General features: G+C 36.8%; 1 protein-coding gene across 1 annotated transcript; it reads left to right on the forward strand.

Moving 5' to 3' along the window:
* The first annotated feature begins 1,789 nt into the window (after window positions 1-1,789).
* LOC115628425 lies at window positions 1,790-17,682 on the forward strand. Its single transcript, XM_030524512.1, has 2 exons — window positions 1,790-1,897; window positions 16,987-17,682. The coding sequence occupies exons 1-2, from the start codon at window positions 1,790-1,792 to the stop codon at window positions 17,680-17,682; spliced, it is 804 nt and encodes a 267-aa protein (XP_030380372.1).
* Window positions 17,683-17,722: the final 40 nt, after the last annotated feature.

The raw sequence follows: 17,722 nt of genomic DNA on the forward strand, positions 1-17,722 counted from the left end.
AGTAACCACAAATGTTAATATTTGGACTACGAGGGTAAAAGTATGAAAAATATTTATTTACTCAAAATAAAAAGATTACAATATAAGAAACTATTTTAATATTAAATATGAAATAAATTAAAAAATAAAATAAAAATCGAAAGATATTGTTTACAATAATCAAAATAGTTGTAGCTAATTTAATGATACAATACATTTTATACTTCCCCATTGTACATACAGCTGCTGTTAGCGGAAGAACTTAATCAAAACTATCTCATATAGTTAATGCATCAGCAAATGCCTTCTCTAAATACAATACTACTGTACAAAATATTTCAAATAAAAATGATAAATATTTGCAATTATTGCAAAGTTGCTTTCGTTTTTATTTCAACTTTGCCGCTACTTTGTCAAAATTACTCTTTTTCCATTCAACTGGAAAAGCGGCTTAGAACTCATACAGGTAGATTTTTATATATTTTTTATTCCTACTTCGATTTTAAAGAGCTTATTTTTGAAAGCCATACTTGTACATATAAACCAACTACTTGTTGTTTCTGAATTGCATTCCCTGAAAGATAATTGAAGTAAAATTTTTTGCGAGCTACATTGATATTTCAAATGTTTATTGCTTTAATGATGGAATGATGCAGCTACTCAAGAGGTATATTTAATTGAAAATTAAGTAATACTTGTAGTAAGCAAACAATTAATCACGTTGGAGCTTGCAACAACTATGCAAATGAGTGGGATTTACTGTACATACTTGTAGTTGTAGGCAAAGGCCATGGCTAATTGTTTACACAGTTGAGGTGTAACATTCACTGCTTAAATTACATTAAAAGCCGATTTTGTCTTCGTCTTCTGAAACTTTGATAGCTTCTTAGCCAATCAATTAATCAGTGAAAATATTCTAGCACTTTAAACAATACAACACTTCAATGCTACACCAATCAATGATTTAAATAAATTGTTTACAAGCACACCCTTCGTCATACAAAAATAAAGAATGGCAATCGACTTTCAAGAGCTACCATCAGATATGAAACCATTTGCACTAATTGGGAGATAAATTTAAACGAGCAAAGAAGTTCAGCGAAATGTGTGCTGTATATATACAATTATTGACTCGAAATTACCTTCGCGACATCTGTATTGTAGTGATGAAGGAAAAAGTGGAAGGAACACAATGAATGCACAATCCCCATAGGTAGTATGCAATAACGATTCAACTTCTGTTGCCATCTAATTGATCAATTGCTTGGTGCAATTAATTGGAGCTATTTCGTGCAACTTCAGAAGAACTCGTACATATCAGTAATGATTTAACTTCTGATATGCTTTGTATGTTCTTGGAAAGAGTATGCTGGAAACTGGTTTCCTTAGAACATAAGCCCTATTGTCTTAGTTAGTTTCAATTATTGGCATTTGGCTTTGCACTGATTGATGTGTGCTTTTGCATTCAGTGTTCGCCCAAGGACACTGCAATTGCGCTTATTGTTAGACACACACACACACACACACACACGCACACTTATACACATGTCTAGAGAAAGCGCAATGTAATCACGCCGTAAAATATGCAAAAGTTGCAGCCAAAGGAAAGCAACAACAAACACACAAGCAAGCAAACAGGCCGCAAATTAGACGCACTTCGCTTGTCTGTCGCTTTAACACATTACGGTTCAATTACGCGACGGCACGATGCAAGTGAGCATGTTTGTCTGTGTGTGTGTGTGTGTGTATCAAAATATCACTTTCTGCATAACAAAATCAGTTGAATGTGTCAGCAGTAAGGCAGAAAGACATGCCTCGCATGCCAAGCGTGACCGAGAAGCATGGCTGCTGTTTGTCTTACCAGGATGCGGGCGTGGGCAAGAATCTGAATGGCATCATCGGCTTAAACTGGCACAAAGTGCGTCCTAGGCAATGCATACTAAACAACCAACTATTCAGTTATGCAACAGCTGCAGTCAGTCAACCATTCAACCAGTCAGCTATCAAGACACTGTGCAAGTCATGCACACAGGCCCCAAAGATGCGCATTCAAAGTCATACTTGGTTAGCGCATATGAAAAGCAATTTGCGCCAAGAGCCTGCGAAACCAAGGTATAGGCAACTAACTAACACAACTTCCACTCCAAATTTAATTACAACTTTTTTTCTACTCTATGTAGGCGAAAAAAAAAGCAGCAGTTAGGCAATATAAACTTTTTCAGAAGATATGCGGATGCATATTGATAGAAGCTCAAATGAAATACTGCGAAAGCTCTCGGGATACCAAATCCAATTAGATTTGTACTCAAAATTACTTTAAGATGAATATACTAAAATCGATCGAAGATTTATATTGAAATAACATCACTTCATCATCTTCGTATATATATATTTTGGCACTGGAAAAAGTACTCAAATACAATTATATATCTGCTTCAAATTTTAATTATACATAAATAATAAATTTAATTTTCTGCAGGTTTGTTAAACTCTAACATTTCTGTAATTAGTTATTAAAAAACGCATAGCATATACTACTTATAAAACATATATATATTTCTACTTTAATGTTATTAAGAAAACACTAATTCGAATAATTCTGGCATGACTTTGACACTCTCCTACGTAACAATGGTAGTTTGTTCTGTTTTAAAACAAAGTCGTTTAAGCACAGATTTGTATTATTATTTGGTTTAGCCAATAACCGAATTTGAACCAATAATCTCTAACATTAACTCTCATCATTGATTTTTTATTATCTATACTTACAAGGCAGTTCTTTAAGATTCAGAATATTGGTTTTTAAATTTATTAAATTTAATCTAGAAAGGAATGCTTTAAAAATAATATTAAATAACGAACCAATTGTATTAAGAGTGGCGCATAGTCGAGTGTCGCGCTCTTCCCCGTTGACTCAGCTGCCTTTGGTAACCCTTTTAGGGCTGCTTTCACCCTTTTCCTTATTATTTATTACATTTCACTTCTATGCTACTGCTGATTTGCGTCGCGCTTCCCTATTGTCCCATTTTCAAACTCAATTTAATTGTCTCAATTACGCGCTAAACGCCGAGCCCTACAACCCAAATCATGCCAAGGTCGTGACGGGCCAGCAACTGACTGGTCCGTCCAACTTACTGGTTGCTGAAAAGTAGAAGAACAACAGGCGAACTTCATTGAAACAATTTTCTCTAAATTTACAGGCTTCAAAAATATTCAAGAGCAACAAGGGAAAAAAATAAAAAAAAATAAAGAAAGCGACGCCTTAATAATGAAGTGACTTACTGAAAAGCTAACGCAATTTTGTGGCAACTTCAAAAGTTTCTTCAACCCGTTGGCATGCGAAACCCAAGCCGTGGCACTGCCGCTAGCCCCATCCCTGCCTCGCCATTCCCATCCTCGGCGATTGCTTTGGAACACGGCGACGCTCTTGAGGGCGTTGCCTTAATTTTCACGCACAGTTGAATGCACTTTTGTGGCATTCATTAACGGGTACTGCTCCACTCAATGGCAGCGAGACAACGAGACAGATGCGGGGACATATAGCTTCGGGCTGTGCCACTCAGTCGCACAAATTCGGCACAAACTTTAGCCCCATCAGGCTACTGTATCGCGTTTTAGCACCTACTAAAATATGAATATTTGTGCCAAATAGCGCGTAAGTATGCTTAAATTTCTGGCTTATCGTTCGCACAAATTTTTGCGTTGATTAAGACGGGACGATAGACCGATGGAAATGGGTGCTTATAGGCGGCTTTGTTTTCAACACACCCACCTGCCCAAGTTCCCAGCTGGAAATTAGACGCATTTACTTTGTGCAATGCGGCGTATTTGTAATTAACGACATTGTAATTAAAAAGCAACAAACACATACAGTCCTTTAAAAAAGTGAGTTTACATTGCATAATAATTATTCATTAATCTTTTTAGCTGCTCTTTAAGAAATTTGTATTTATTTATTTACTGGATTATTGCGATGACTCTCGATGTAATGTTGCCCATAACAATTGTCGGTAGAAAGTTGCCTGGCATTTAATTCATTTTATAAATGCATTTCAAAGTTGTTCATTGTTAATGGTCCCATTTGGCAAACATTCTTTATAAACTAATGCTAACGTATATTTAAAAGGAACCATACGATTTAGGCCGATGAAAATAACCAATTCTATCTAAATATATTATGTGTGTAAGATATGCATATTTGTGGGTAGGATAAGAAGACTTTAACATTTGAATATTGTTATAAAATATTCTATATGGTATCACTTATACATAAAATAGAAGATATATCGCAACGCACTTGCTCAAAGAAGTAGGGGTAAGATGAGTTTGTATTCACTTCTGATTTAGCAGTGTTCGAGCTTCGAAGACAGATTTTAAAAAGTGTGAAAATTGTTGAAATAAAGCTACTGTATGTTGACTAAGAGTGTTGGGTGTACAGAATTGAGGCCCCTGACAGCCCCTTACAATATTTGATTCATAAATTTCCAAAGAGGCATATCTTTTTTCCTAAACCTTAACTAATAAAAATTTGACAGTTGTAAACTTAAGCTCATAGTTCCTTTTGATTTTTCCCACATTGTAAAGATATTTGCGTTCGTTCCTGTATCATTTTGTTTAAGTTTTGCTTAATAGATACGAAAATACAGCCAACAGGAGTCTTAAAATAGTAATTTTTGAATGACTATTTATTGCCAATACAAATTGTCTGAATAATTATCAATATTCCATCCCCCTTGAATCGGAATATTTTTATATATTTTTGTTTAATTACCGATCTCTATTTAACGCAGTGACACTCACTCAATAAATAAATAATTTACATTAATGACACAAAAAATGATGTATTTTGTTGTTAACTACTTGTATACATATTATGTATATACATTATATAAAAACACTTTCCCCACAAACTGTAAATAAGTACTTACGCACATAGCTGCCCAGACATACACATGTGCTCGTGTTCACATTTTCATAATTTCACACTTAGTTGCGCATAATTTTGTCACATTTGTTGGCTCGGTCCCCTCTCATCCCATGTACTATCTCTGGCGCCAAATAATTAAAATTCCCAGCCACCAGGAGCAACACTTTCGGAGATGCGAGTACTGACAACGCATGCAAATGTTTACTTGTGCCACATGTGAAAAACAAATTTAGGTCTGCAAATATAGGAAATTGTACAAATATTGAACGGAAATATCCTGCGGCTTTGTCAGCCATATTGGCAGCTTTTTGGTCAAGGGATGACGAAAATGTAAATTGCTCGTTTGGCTGATTGAACGGACATATTGAGTTGGCAAAGCCCTCGGTAGAACCTCATTTATTTCGTCAGCAGGACCACGCTAGTCTACAGATTCAATGGACACCACAATTATAGTAAAACAACAGCAGCAGTTGCAGGAACGTTGATAATTTTAAACCAAACTTAATTATATTAACTTGGGCATTACAATTTCACTTTATATAATGCATATGTAAGTGCACTTGTGAGAGGCTATAGGGATAGCTCTAACAATGGCACTAGCTTGTATTTTCCAATTAAGTTCAATTTAAAGTGCAATAAGCTGACAGCTACAGCCACATGAGTCGCCTGTAAATTGTTCGCTTCTGGGTGGTCAGGATGTACACACATTGTGCAGGTAATGTTCGTTCTATATATAAGTATTTATTGTATTATGTTGTATGCCGTTTTACACTGAAATTAATACTCAATAACATTTACACTTTGTAAATCGATTTAAGGAAGATACCCTCTTCGGCCTTGTTCCTTTTATTAAAAAAAAAAATAAGTAAAATACCTTCGGAGGCTAAAGCAACCTTGCAGCCGACGCGTCGTTGGTATGGCATCTGTATATATTGTATAGTAGACTGATATCGCTGACTAAATCAAGCGATAGTGTATATATGTAACTACAAAATATATGTGTAATTTATTTAAATAAATCTACGTTAAAACTAGTGCAATGACCAAAAGTCAAACTTATCCTAAATATTAATATAACTATGCCGTTTGTTTGGTTTGACCCATAACTTTGGTAATTCTTCTGCTATCAATATAAGAGTTATACTGTCTTGTTTCACTTGTTTTACATATGACGCTTTATTTCATGTCCAAAAAAAAAAAAACAAAATCAAAATCGGACAATGTTAAATAACAAATGGTTCGTTTCTGATCCCAGATTTAATTGTAAATATCTTACCTACAAAACTAAGTGTTTTTTAGTTATTATCATAAGGCGGTGACGCGGCCTACAATAATGATAACAAAAGGAAACCAAACTAAACAAAACATATACAAAATTATAAGATTAACATAATAATGTAAGGTTGAGTCTTGAAAGTTTGAAGGGACATTAATAGCTTTATCTATAAAATCTTTTATTATAACGACTCGCTTGCAACTAAGTAGTAATAGGTATTTTTTATATTATTACTTTGTAATGACGCCAATATTCATTTAAATCTAGATCCACCTTTATATTAGTTACTTGTTACAACTTGATGCTCGCACGCAAACCAATTAAATGGACCATTCCTGTGGGTAGCAAATTTTAATTAAAAAAACATTAGCAACACAACTATGTACAAAACACAAACAGACAAAGATAAAACTGAACAAATTGTTGCCACTTTGTCTGTGTGTCTGCCTGTGTCATTTTCTCAGTCAGTCAGTTGCGGGGCAAATTAAATCGACACTTCATGCCACGCTACACGAAAGTCCTTTAAATTCTGGGCACATTGCAGGGTTCCATGTTGTTGTTGCAGATGTTTGCGTTTGTCTTCTATAGATATTTACAACAATTATTTGAATATTAAAAAAGTTTGGCACCCAACAAGCCAAATGGAAACAGAAAAACAGCGCCAACAACAAATTGTGATTAATTAAAAGTGATTGTAAGTGAAATACGAGACGGCAATTGGCGCAATGGAAACCTAATTAGAAAACATAAGTCGTTGAATTTACTTACTAATTGAAAACGAAACAACTGGCCGATGAACTTGAAATTTAGCTGCAGCTGCAATACCTATGGTTCCTCAAAGGTGGAATATTTCGCTTCGTGAAATTTGGCTATCGTTGGGTTTTTAAATGGAAATTAAATAGCAGACGTTACCAAGTTTACTTTAGCCCCGACCCGGCCCGACACGACCTAAGCTGCGCTACTCGGGGTAGCATACTCTTCCCCAAACCATTGCACCCTACCATGACCTGTCACAGGGGCGTTGAGCAAATTGCCAGCAATGCAAACAAACAAATAAACAAACGGTAAAGCAAGCAAACAGAGGCAAATTGTTGTGGCTCTTGTTGTTGCTGTTGCTGTTGATGTTGCTATTGCTGTTGACCTGCGTTGTCGCTTGCTTAGCTGACTGACTTTATTTGTTTTCATGCTCCTTCATTCTTTCTCAGGGTTTTTTCTGTTGCTTTTAAGTTGTTGCTGCCACCGCTGCAAGCCGCCACAGTCAGGTTTGCAACCCGAAGGTGTCTGGGGAAATTAACTGCGTCTGTAGGTGTAGGCGGCAATTCACAGACCACGACGCTCCACCCCCTACTCTATCACTCTATCTCGCTCACTCTCTCTCTATCTCTCTTTCTCTCTTTAGACAACTGGTGCTTTATTATTTTAAGTGAAATATGGCTTTGTGACCTTTGAATTCTACGCAGACACATCACAAAAATTGTTCGCAGAAAAGTTATCCACAAAAATTGCGCATACGCACTGTTGAACATCTTGAACGCCGCAACAACAAAAGACGCACATTTCCAACACAATTCTCCGCCAGCACTTAATTAATACGTCTGACTGCACAGCTAATTGCTGCAAACGCGTGCTGCAAAGTCATGCCGCCCTAAACCTTTTTTGCCGGCTTATGATTTCACAGGTCCTGTGCATTCTCAGCAATTTTATTTACTTTTCTGATGTTCTGACTGACAATGACAGCCTGACTATAGCTATCTGCCCCGGTGGCACATGAACCAACACACAGTGGTCCCAATGTACAATAACCATAGGTAATAATTTGTTATGCGCTTTAACTTTACACTTACCATTATAAGTTAGTTTCATTTCATTTTGTATTGAATATTGTGCATTTTAGAAAATATTGTAGTTTATATGTAGCATCGTAGTATCTTTTATGTAAACTATAGTTCCATTCTCATAAGCTTTGCTTATTTTCTGTGGTTGGAAATCTGTTCACATACCTCCCTATATTCTATTAAAAGCAATGTCTTTTCTAAAATCAAAATTACTCCATTTATTGATCAAATGAGTTTAAGCTCTTTGGTTACATAGTATAGCTACTACTTTTTAGTTACGTCTTTTTTAAAATATAAATAACAATTAATTTCCGGAACATGAACATTTTAAGAAATTGTACTCTGTGCCCAAACTGATATACTGATATATTTTAATCTGATTCCATATGTTTTATTAGAAAATTATCAGATATATCCATTTTTACAATATTACAGCAAGCAATACAGCACTAAACATTTTTAACTGATATATTTTTTTTAATCCATTCGGAAAACTAATATCTAAAAGGTATTGAAATGTCATATATGTAGTCATTGATTTTTTAAAGTCCACTTTGAACCACTTGCTGTTTTTAATGAATTTAAATTGTTTCACAATCTTTGTTTTTCTGTGAGATCATTTGGAAAGGCAGGGTTACCCAAGAAGAGTGCTAAGTGCTGGACAATAACAAAAAATGTGCTCTAGGATTTCCTCGTCTTTCTTTATAGATTATGCACCACAAACGTGAAAAACCACTGAAAACATAGGCAATACATAAGCACCAACCATTTTGTTTTATACAAAATGCAAAGTTATTAGAATAATAATAAAAATACCAAATACTATCTGAATACTGATTCCTTTTTGGGCCATTAACACCGGTATAAAAATTATATTCTATAAAACTTAGTTGAACAGTAAATAACTTTTAGAATTAAGATATTTCTAATGGTGTGGGGTAATACTTTGATTGTGCTACTATTTCTTTCCTTCCTTTTCTAGTGTATTAAAAAAACTCAAATAATACGAGTAATACTTTATATTTGCTGACACACATTTGAATAAAAGCATAACAGAAATACTTAAGACCTTCAGAAAAACATAAATGTAGTAGTGTAGCTGTTGAAGAATTTTCCTACTTTTCGTTTCACCTCAATCGTCACCTGTGAGCCTTCGTTCTCTGACAAACTATCTAAGTATACCTAAGCCTAATCATAAATTTATGTTTTCATAGCTACAAGCTTATTTTCTCTTTCGATGTGAATTGAAATACCTTTATCCTGGTGGATTTCAATTGGAAGACACTGTGCGACTTAGAGGGGGTTTGGCTTGATGGTTGGTCAGCGTGTGCTTCGCAGGTTGACCCACGAACTCGTTTCCTTTTGTCTGCTCATGTTGGTTATAGGAATGGCTTCCATTTTGCAATTCCCTGTGGTATTTTTTGTTGCTGTCCGTTCTCTTTGTTTCTCCGTATGCCTGTTTGTCTGTTAGCTTGTCCGTTGTGGCTAAATAAACAAGCATGATAATGCGTTTAATAACAATTATAATAAAATTTGGGCACAAATTAATGAAACTAATAAAATTACACAGCAAATTGCTAACTAGGCAATGACAGCAAATAACTGTTCTGCCTAAAAGCCGCAGCAAAGACGCAGCAATAAACCGACAGACAAACAGACACATAGGCTAACTATTAAAAAAGAAAAGAAGGCGGTACGCATACGCCACGTGCTTTCTTCATTGTACTTGTATTTCTATAAATAATTGTAGAACTCTGGGTTTGGTTTTCATTTTTGAAGATTTTCGTTTTGACTCGTCTCTGCCATCGTAAATTTAAATTGAATTTTAAAAATGTAGGAGCCCCTCAAGAACACTTCTCGATACAGAAAAGACCTTTTCACGTAGGCGTGTTTGTTAACATGTGTGTGTGTATCTTCCCGGGTATGTTTGTGAGTGCTGTGAGTTTGTGTGATTATGTGAGAGAGAGTTGCTTTGCCTAATAAACACATTAACCTTAGCTTTGCTATCGATTTTGATGTTTTGTGTCCGTTTGCTTTCGAAACTTATAAATATTTATGGCCATGTTTTTGGTTGGCGTATGTCTTTGAAACTTCTGCTATTGGCTTTTCTAGTGCAGGTGGCGGTCGGCAACAAAAACTATAAAAGGGCAACAAGGAGCATTATAAACTTTATGTGTTTCACACAAAACCTGTGAAAAGCGTATAAACTCCAAATACAAAGATTGACATTGGAATTGAATTAATAAAACAAAAAGTGTGAAACAAAAGTCTCAAGATATGTGGCTTACCAATAAGATGCTTTTATAAAATTAAATGAAACCTTTTCTCTCTTTTTGCACAGTCTTACATTGAATAAGAGAGAACGCTACAGTCGAGCCAGCTCGACAGTGAAATACTCTGTACCCAGACAAACTTCCAGCACTGCGTTTTATGCACCCATAACATAAGCAAAAATAAGAAGAAGAATAGCGAACTTAATGCTACACTTTTACTAATACCTTTTATTTGACCAATTTTGATAAAGCTTAAAACAAAAGTAGATAATTGTATGCAGATTACGTTCGGTTTATGTAGCTTTTGAAATGTGTGCTCAGTCGTTTCGGAAATCCAGGCGTTCATCCAAACGGACAGACGGACTCACGGATATGTCTAAATCGATTCGACTCGTCATGATTAAGAATATACAAGTACACTCATGGACAGAATAATGGATGTGAGCATATTTTTTTTCCAAAAAAATGCTTGGCGCCCATATGTATTTTAATTATTATCAAAGAATTTGTTAGTTTTCAATATAAACATTTTTCAGCGTAAAAACAAATGATAAAATGCTTTTCAAACTATACAAATAACTTGGACAGAGAATAGGTGTGCCCAACAGAAATAGTAATAAATTTTGTTTTTTTACTGAACTCAGTAGACCGCACCTAATACCCTGAATATCCGCCCATTTTCTTGATGTTTTTTCGATTCCTGCAGACAAAAAGGATACCAACTTCTTACAAATCTTTACAGGAACGGTATAAAAAACTTTTTGGATATTAAGCTTTGTGGGGTCGGAGGTGCATCCATCTGCCTGTAACATACTTGGCACAACCTAATATACCCTTTTTACCCTACGGCTACAGGGTATAAGAACGTAATTGCCACACAATTTCTTAAAAACTTAAAAACGATTGACCTCAATCTCATAGACGAAAGGTAACTATAAGATCATTTGTAAATTTCATACACAAATTGCAACTTAATTCGTCAACCGACTTCTCAACTCAGAAACTAACTGTGGTGTTGCTTTTCATAATTTGTTTACAGCAAGAGTCAACTTTGAAGTGATTTGTGACAGATTAACTGGCTATAATGAATATTTCACATGAGACGTCAAGACTTGACTTAATTACAGACCACAAGCTGTTATTCATTAATAGTGAGCTGTGTGTGTGGCCATTATATATAGCCGGCAGGAAGCTACACCTCAGCAGGAGAGCTTTTGTATGGCCTGTATGGCTCAAAGATTTGCAAAGCACAACAGTTTCAATTTAATGAAGTTGTCACAACTGAAGTTAACTTGAGGCTGTTAACTGGTACGGTAGCAGGTACGAGTAATTGAACGCGTCAACGTTGCGCATACTTAACGCAGATCGTAGATTTCATTGAGTAGTGATTGCAGACGCTTGTAGCAAATGCAAATGATTATAGACGGGAAAAGCGTTTTCATGTTTCAATTTGTATAAGTGTATGGCGAATACGCGTGAGATTTGCCAATGTCAGCATCGTTTTTTAATGCAGGTTCCTCCTATATATACATGTATACTGGTTAATGTACAAATATAAAGCTTTGTTTGTTGTTTGTGTTTGTCCTGCTTTTGTGTCAAGAACAGCAACAAGAAAGAAACTTAATTTAAATTTTGTAAATAGCTTCTGTAAATCGATACGAGTATGTGGACCCTGTCCGGGCATGATGGTTGGCAACCTTCTTTATGCCAACATCGCTGGCCTTTTTTCTATTTAAAGTATATAAATATTTTAACTTAATAAATGCGGCATCAAGTTTTTTGGCGCCTGCGGCCGACTAGTGAGCGGCTGCTGGTGCTGTCTACGACAAGTGCTGAGCATACAAAACCCAAACATTTGCATAAACTAAGACGGTAGGTCTAGGGCGCCACTTAGTTCGCCACTGAATTAGAGAAGGGCTTGATGTTTTATCGCAATTTCAGTTCTTTATATTAATGGAAAAATCTCAGTAATATAAAAAAACATGTATATAAGAAGGAAATATCTCATACAAATGTCTAATTTTATGATTCTGATACGAATAATTAATCAAAGTTTAGGCCAGCTGCATGTTTCGAAAAAAAATTTAAAAATATTAAACACTTTTTATGAAGCAGATGATTATAGATGGAAAAAGCGTGAAATATAAAACTCATATGCTGTGTAAGTATAAGAATTTTTAAAAAATAATATTCCGCTCGTGGAATACTGAACTTCCAACCTACAACCAATTCGTAATATGCTTTTAAATCCGATAAACATCATGTAATTACATATAGTGTTACCAAAAGTATAATTTCAGTTGGTATTTTCATTTCCCACCAACTGTTTTAGCGAGAAGAAACTACGATGACACTATAACAACGAAAACAAAGCATCCAAGTACTCATACTTGAGCCAACATCAAAGGGCAGTTATTAGATCTTCAATTTGTAAATTAATTCACAACAAATAAGAGAGTAACAAATATGAAAGCAACAAAAAACATGCCTGTTTCTCACGAGACCATCTCTAAGCGGCAAGGAAAGGATTTGTTTTGTTTTGCACCCTGTTTATGTTTGCTCAAAGAAAGACCCACATTTTCAAGTTATAGGAGGCTCGAAGGCATGAGCCAGTATGCCGCTGCCCTTTACTAGACTCTTTCTTAAAGCGTTTTCATTGAAATGGTTGTGCAAACACGCGCACAAGACAAATGACCCAACTTAAAGTTGCAATACAGGTAATTTTGGTAAAGGTTCTGACAGCAGCATTAACGGCTAATAGCCGCTGAGCTCTTAACAGCGGCAAGAACCTAAGACGAATTTAAAGTATATGGGCAGCGGCTGTGCGGCTTCCGGCCACTCATCCCAGAACCTACAACCAACACGTGCGGCAGCTGCCTCATCTTCATTTTCATATTTATCGTTGCGGTGTCAAACATTCAATGACCTGGTCCATTGCCAAAATGTCCGGAACATGTAAATTGTCTGTGAAATATACGGCCGTAACAGACATCGGCTGTGCTAAGTGATGCGCAAATATTATGGAAATAAAAATCAAAATCAAAATAAAAACAAGCATAGCAAGAGCCAGTCGAGTGTCTGAGACAAGCTTATGGAAAACCCTATAGGGCTCGATGAGTGTATTCTTAGCCATTCGCAACAAATAGTGAATTATGCTGCGGACAGACATAAAATATTGCGCATGGCTGCCTTTTTACAATCGATACATAAAACATTAAGAACACGCTTAAGAATTCTCTTGAAACGGGACCAGGTACTTTACATGTGGAAGCAAGATGAAGCTCAACAAGTCACACAAAAATATAAATAAGATATGTATTTCGAGATCTTTATTTTAACGCCGTTGCCTGGCGTGCGGAAATTGTTGCCGCCTTTTAGGCAACAGTCAGCAATATATGAGCATTGCTTGTTGTTGTTTTTGTTGTTGTTGTGCATCAACGTTTATTAGATTAGGCTATACTGTTGTCGTTGGTTACATGATTACGTGTGTGTTTGTGTACACGCGTTTTTACGGCTGTTTAAATCTTTTTATCTTCAGTTGTCTATGTAAACATGTAACTGATTTGCATATGTTAGGCACGAAGATCCCAAAGACACGCGCCAGCTGTGCGCTTCCGGGCCCACAATTGAAGCAAATTGAATTCTTAAGATGACATTGCCTATTTCTATATCAAAATGTACACTTACAACATTTGCATTAACAACAAAAACACGCGCAAGCTGCAAACAACCCTGCAAACGACCCTAAAATAAAGCCAGCAGCCCCAAAAGGCTAATGACATTGCACGTTTTAAGGTCGAATGCGCGTCATTGCGCTAGCTAGATGACTATAAAAATCGCTGTTAAAAAAAGTTCATCATTCCTATGTCCACTTAAACAATTTTTTCGCTTTCTTTAAACATTGTAAACATTGATTGAACAATCTAAGCCAGTTAAATTTGAATGGAATAATTTGCAGCTATCATTTTTTTATTTTTTTAAAGAATATATACAAAATAAATGCATCGTTTGATTTTTGCTTTAATTATTTTAAATAATGTACACATACGAATATCAAACAAGCTCATATTTTGTGGCAGCCAATGCTTTCGATGCAAACAAATAAATATGCAAATCATCAAAACAAACCATCAGCGTTTGCAATGGGCGACATAAATAAATTGTGATATTAAACATTTACGATTTTACATTAAAATTTACACAAATATCTGTGAGTTGTGTGTTGTTATGGATTATCCGATTTGCCAGTTCTATGAATCACGGAAAGCATCAAACACTTGCATGCCTCTTTCCACAATCAGAACAGCAATTTATTAATTAATTTATGGTTTTATTAATTTTTTAAATGTTAGTTTTAGGACTCAATTTTTCATAGCTGACGGATTCCTTCAACCAGCCAACAGAAATGCTTATCTATTAGCTAGAAATTCAACATCGCTTCCATAAATTCGTATATATAAACCACAAACGAAAATTTCAATAACATTGTTTATAATTCAAAAAAGCACAAAGTACAATTCCAAGGAAGACAAGGGAGAATGTAACAAACCCGCAATACCCTGTACCCAAAAAATACTACCACCACTATGTTAAATGGGCAGAGTAGAAGTAGAAAGATGAAGAAGAACAGCAGCACCCGAGGTTGCAGTTTATTGCGGCAGTTCTTAAGCAAAATTGTTTTCGTAATGACTTTTCTTAGAATTTAGAATATAGTGTATGTAGCATTGAGATTATGACGAAATTATGTAGGACGGAGGGTAAAATAAAGTCGTGTTGCCAAGGGCGTAGGCAGCTTTTACTAAAGGGGGGCCAACAAATTACAATTTTGATTAAATAATGCACGATACATTTAAAAACTAACTTATGCATATGATCAATGAAAAAACTTCAACAAATCCACTCCTACTCCATAATGAACGTGTGGTCGACTTTATATGGCAACATTTTTCTGCCTACGCCCTTGCGTTTTGCCTAGGAATCACGAGAGTCTACATACCAAGCGTGGTTAATGTTGGCTTTGCCGTTTTCTAAATGAGAGCGGACAGACGATTTGTCTGCAAAAGCCTTTTTACCCCTAGGGTTCAAGATACATACAAAGTACAGCAATATTCTTAAATTTAAATCAAGAATCGTGAAGCAATTGTTACAAGCCGAATTATCAAACGGATGGTTGACTTCCACCCAAAGAAACTAGGCTCTTTTATAATCAACAACAAACCTTTAACCTTCATAAAGTCAATTTTATTTTCTGAAAACCAGTTTTTTCAATTCTTCCAACTTGCCTCTTTTATGTATTCAGACAATTAATTTGATATTTATTATTCTGTAAATATATTAAAGATATTTAATGCTAAATGTTAAAAGGAAAAAAGTTATCATTTCAAGCATCTGCAACCTCTTGTGCTATATCCGTCGCTATATCTCATTAACAATTCCAAAACTGGGGCAACACAAAATTAGTCAAGCGATACAAGTGCGTAAAAGCCCGCAAATGCATAAACGATGCACATATATGGACGAGTATAATGTTTTGTCAATTCAATTTGTAATTTGTAGAATTACGTAGCATTTTATGCATTTTGTAATGTTTATGACTGTTTAATGACTTTCGTTCGGAAAATATTAAATTATACCTTGGGCAGCATTCGGAAATATGAAATGACAAACCGCAGTGTCCAACGAGTGGTAGCGGCTGTAAATGAGAAATTCAATCAATAACTAATTTCCGCAACAAGTTTTAAAGCCGACCGCCGTTGATTGCCATTTTATTGACGCCCACAGCGCGAGAGCGTTGAATATTTAAAACATTTCATTTGCGCATAATTAGTTTAAATTTTAAATGAGTGAGCCATGGCCCAACTGCTCAAAATTAGCTTTACTCGATGACAAGACGGTTTACAATATGAGTTTGTACATTTATGTTAAGCTCGTAGCATGGCCAATGCCTTAAAGCACCTTTTGAGTCGTGGAAGCCACTTGAGAGCCAGGCCTAAAATAAACTGAAATGCTGAAAACATTTCCGGCTGTCACACTCGAATTGACGGCCTAAAGGGCACACCAAATTAACACCTCAAAAGTAAACTCATACGTGTGCATACCTCGTACCCCCGTGCTTCGAGAAAAAGACCGAACATTGATTTAACGAACTGGCGAAAGGTCAATGGGAACGAGTCGTCAAGTATGCCACTTGACATTGCAACGGAGCGTCAGAGCAACGCTCGAATAAAATGCAAGACAGTAAATCGTAGATCGTCCGAAATCGAATATGCCGCGGGCCGACGGAGCAAGCCAAACAATATCGAGTGCCACTCCAAGTGACAGCTTCTACAACAACAAGGCGAGCCAAATTCCGGGCCAAAGAGTTTGCTTTTTTCATTATTATTATCGTATGAGCTCCACTCGTACCTACAATGTTTACATACGAGTGTATGAATTTGTTGATGATTTTTAATTAAGTTTAAGACAACTCAACTGGAAGCAGTCGAAAAAGTTTTTGGCTATAAATTGCCCAACACGCTAGCCATAAACCATCAAACAGTCAACGCAACTTTTAATTGCAACACGCAACTCCCGCGGCAATCATCCGTTAACAAGAATTCTGTGAAAAATGGTGTGTGCTGATATAAGAATCTTTTTGTTTTTTCATTCGCTGATGCCTGGAGGTCTAATGCGGACGTGAATATTTCATCTTTGCAGAAAATCTTTGCGCTTGGTAGTGTCCTCACTTTCTCGGCCGTAGCCAGTGCCGCCTTCGCCTCGCCCCTCTCCAGCCTCCGGCAGCGTCGCGATGTGTCCGAGTTGGCCACCAACTCGGCGGAATATTTGCCACCTGCTGCCGATGCTGCCGATGCTGCCATCCTTCCTGAGCCTGAGAGCGCCCCATTGGGTGATGAGGGCTACGAGTATCGTGCCGTGCGTCGCCTGAAGCTGCGCCATCGCAATCGCCGCGATGTCTCGCACTTGCCACGTCAATACTTGCCACCGAACAACATGTACCTGCCGCCCGCTGCCGCCGATGATACCGAAGAAGTCATCTCTGCTGCCGAGCCAAAGGTGGCACGCGAGTATTTGCCACCTACTGTGGAGCAAACGGAAGCGCCCGAAACCGAAGCGCCCGCCACAGAGGCGCCTGCTGCTGACCTGGAGGAGCCCGATGTACGCGTAGTGGATGTTCCACAGCCCAGCGGTGAGCTCCTGGACGATGGCTATCATTATAATAAACCAGCTGAAGTGCCCACTCTACGTGAGGCGACCATGGAGTACTTGCCACCGGTGGCACCACCAGTCGAGGACGAGGAGAGCGTGGTGGTTGAGGGACCCGCCGATGGAGCAAGCGCTGCACTTGCCCAGGACGGCTACCATTATCGTGCGGTCAGACGGTACAGATTTTAGATTTTTTAACTGATTTGCTTTGTTGTTTGTTCGCTAACAT

Source organism: Scaptodrosophila lebanonensis, unplaced genomic scaffold (genome assembly GCF_003285725.1).
Source record: "Scaptodrosophila lebanonensis strain 11010-0011.00,11010-0021.00 unplaced genomic scaffold, SlebRS2 tig00000113-arrow-arrow-pilon, whole genome shotgun sequence".
In the NCBI taxonomy this organism is placed as follows: domain Eukaryota; kingdom Metazoa; phylum Arthropoda; class Insecta; order Diptera; family Drosophilidae; genus Scaptodrosophila; species Scaptodrosophila lebanonensis.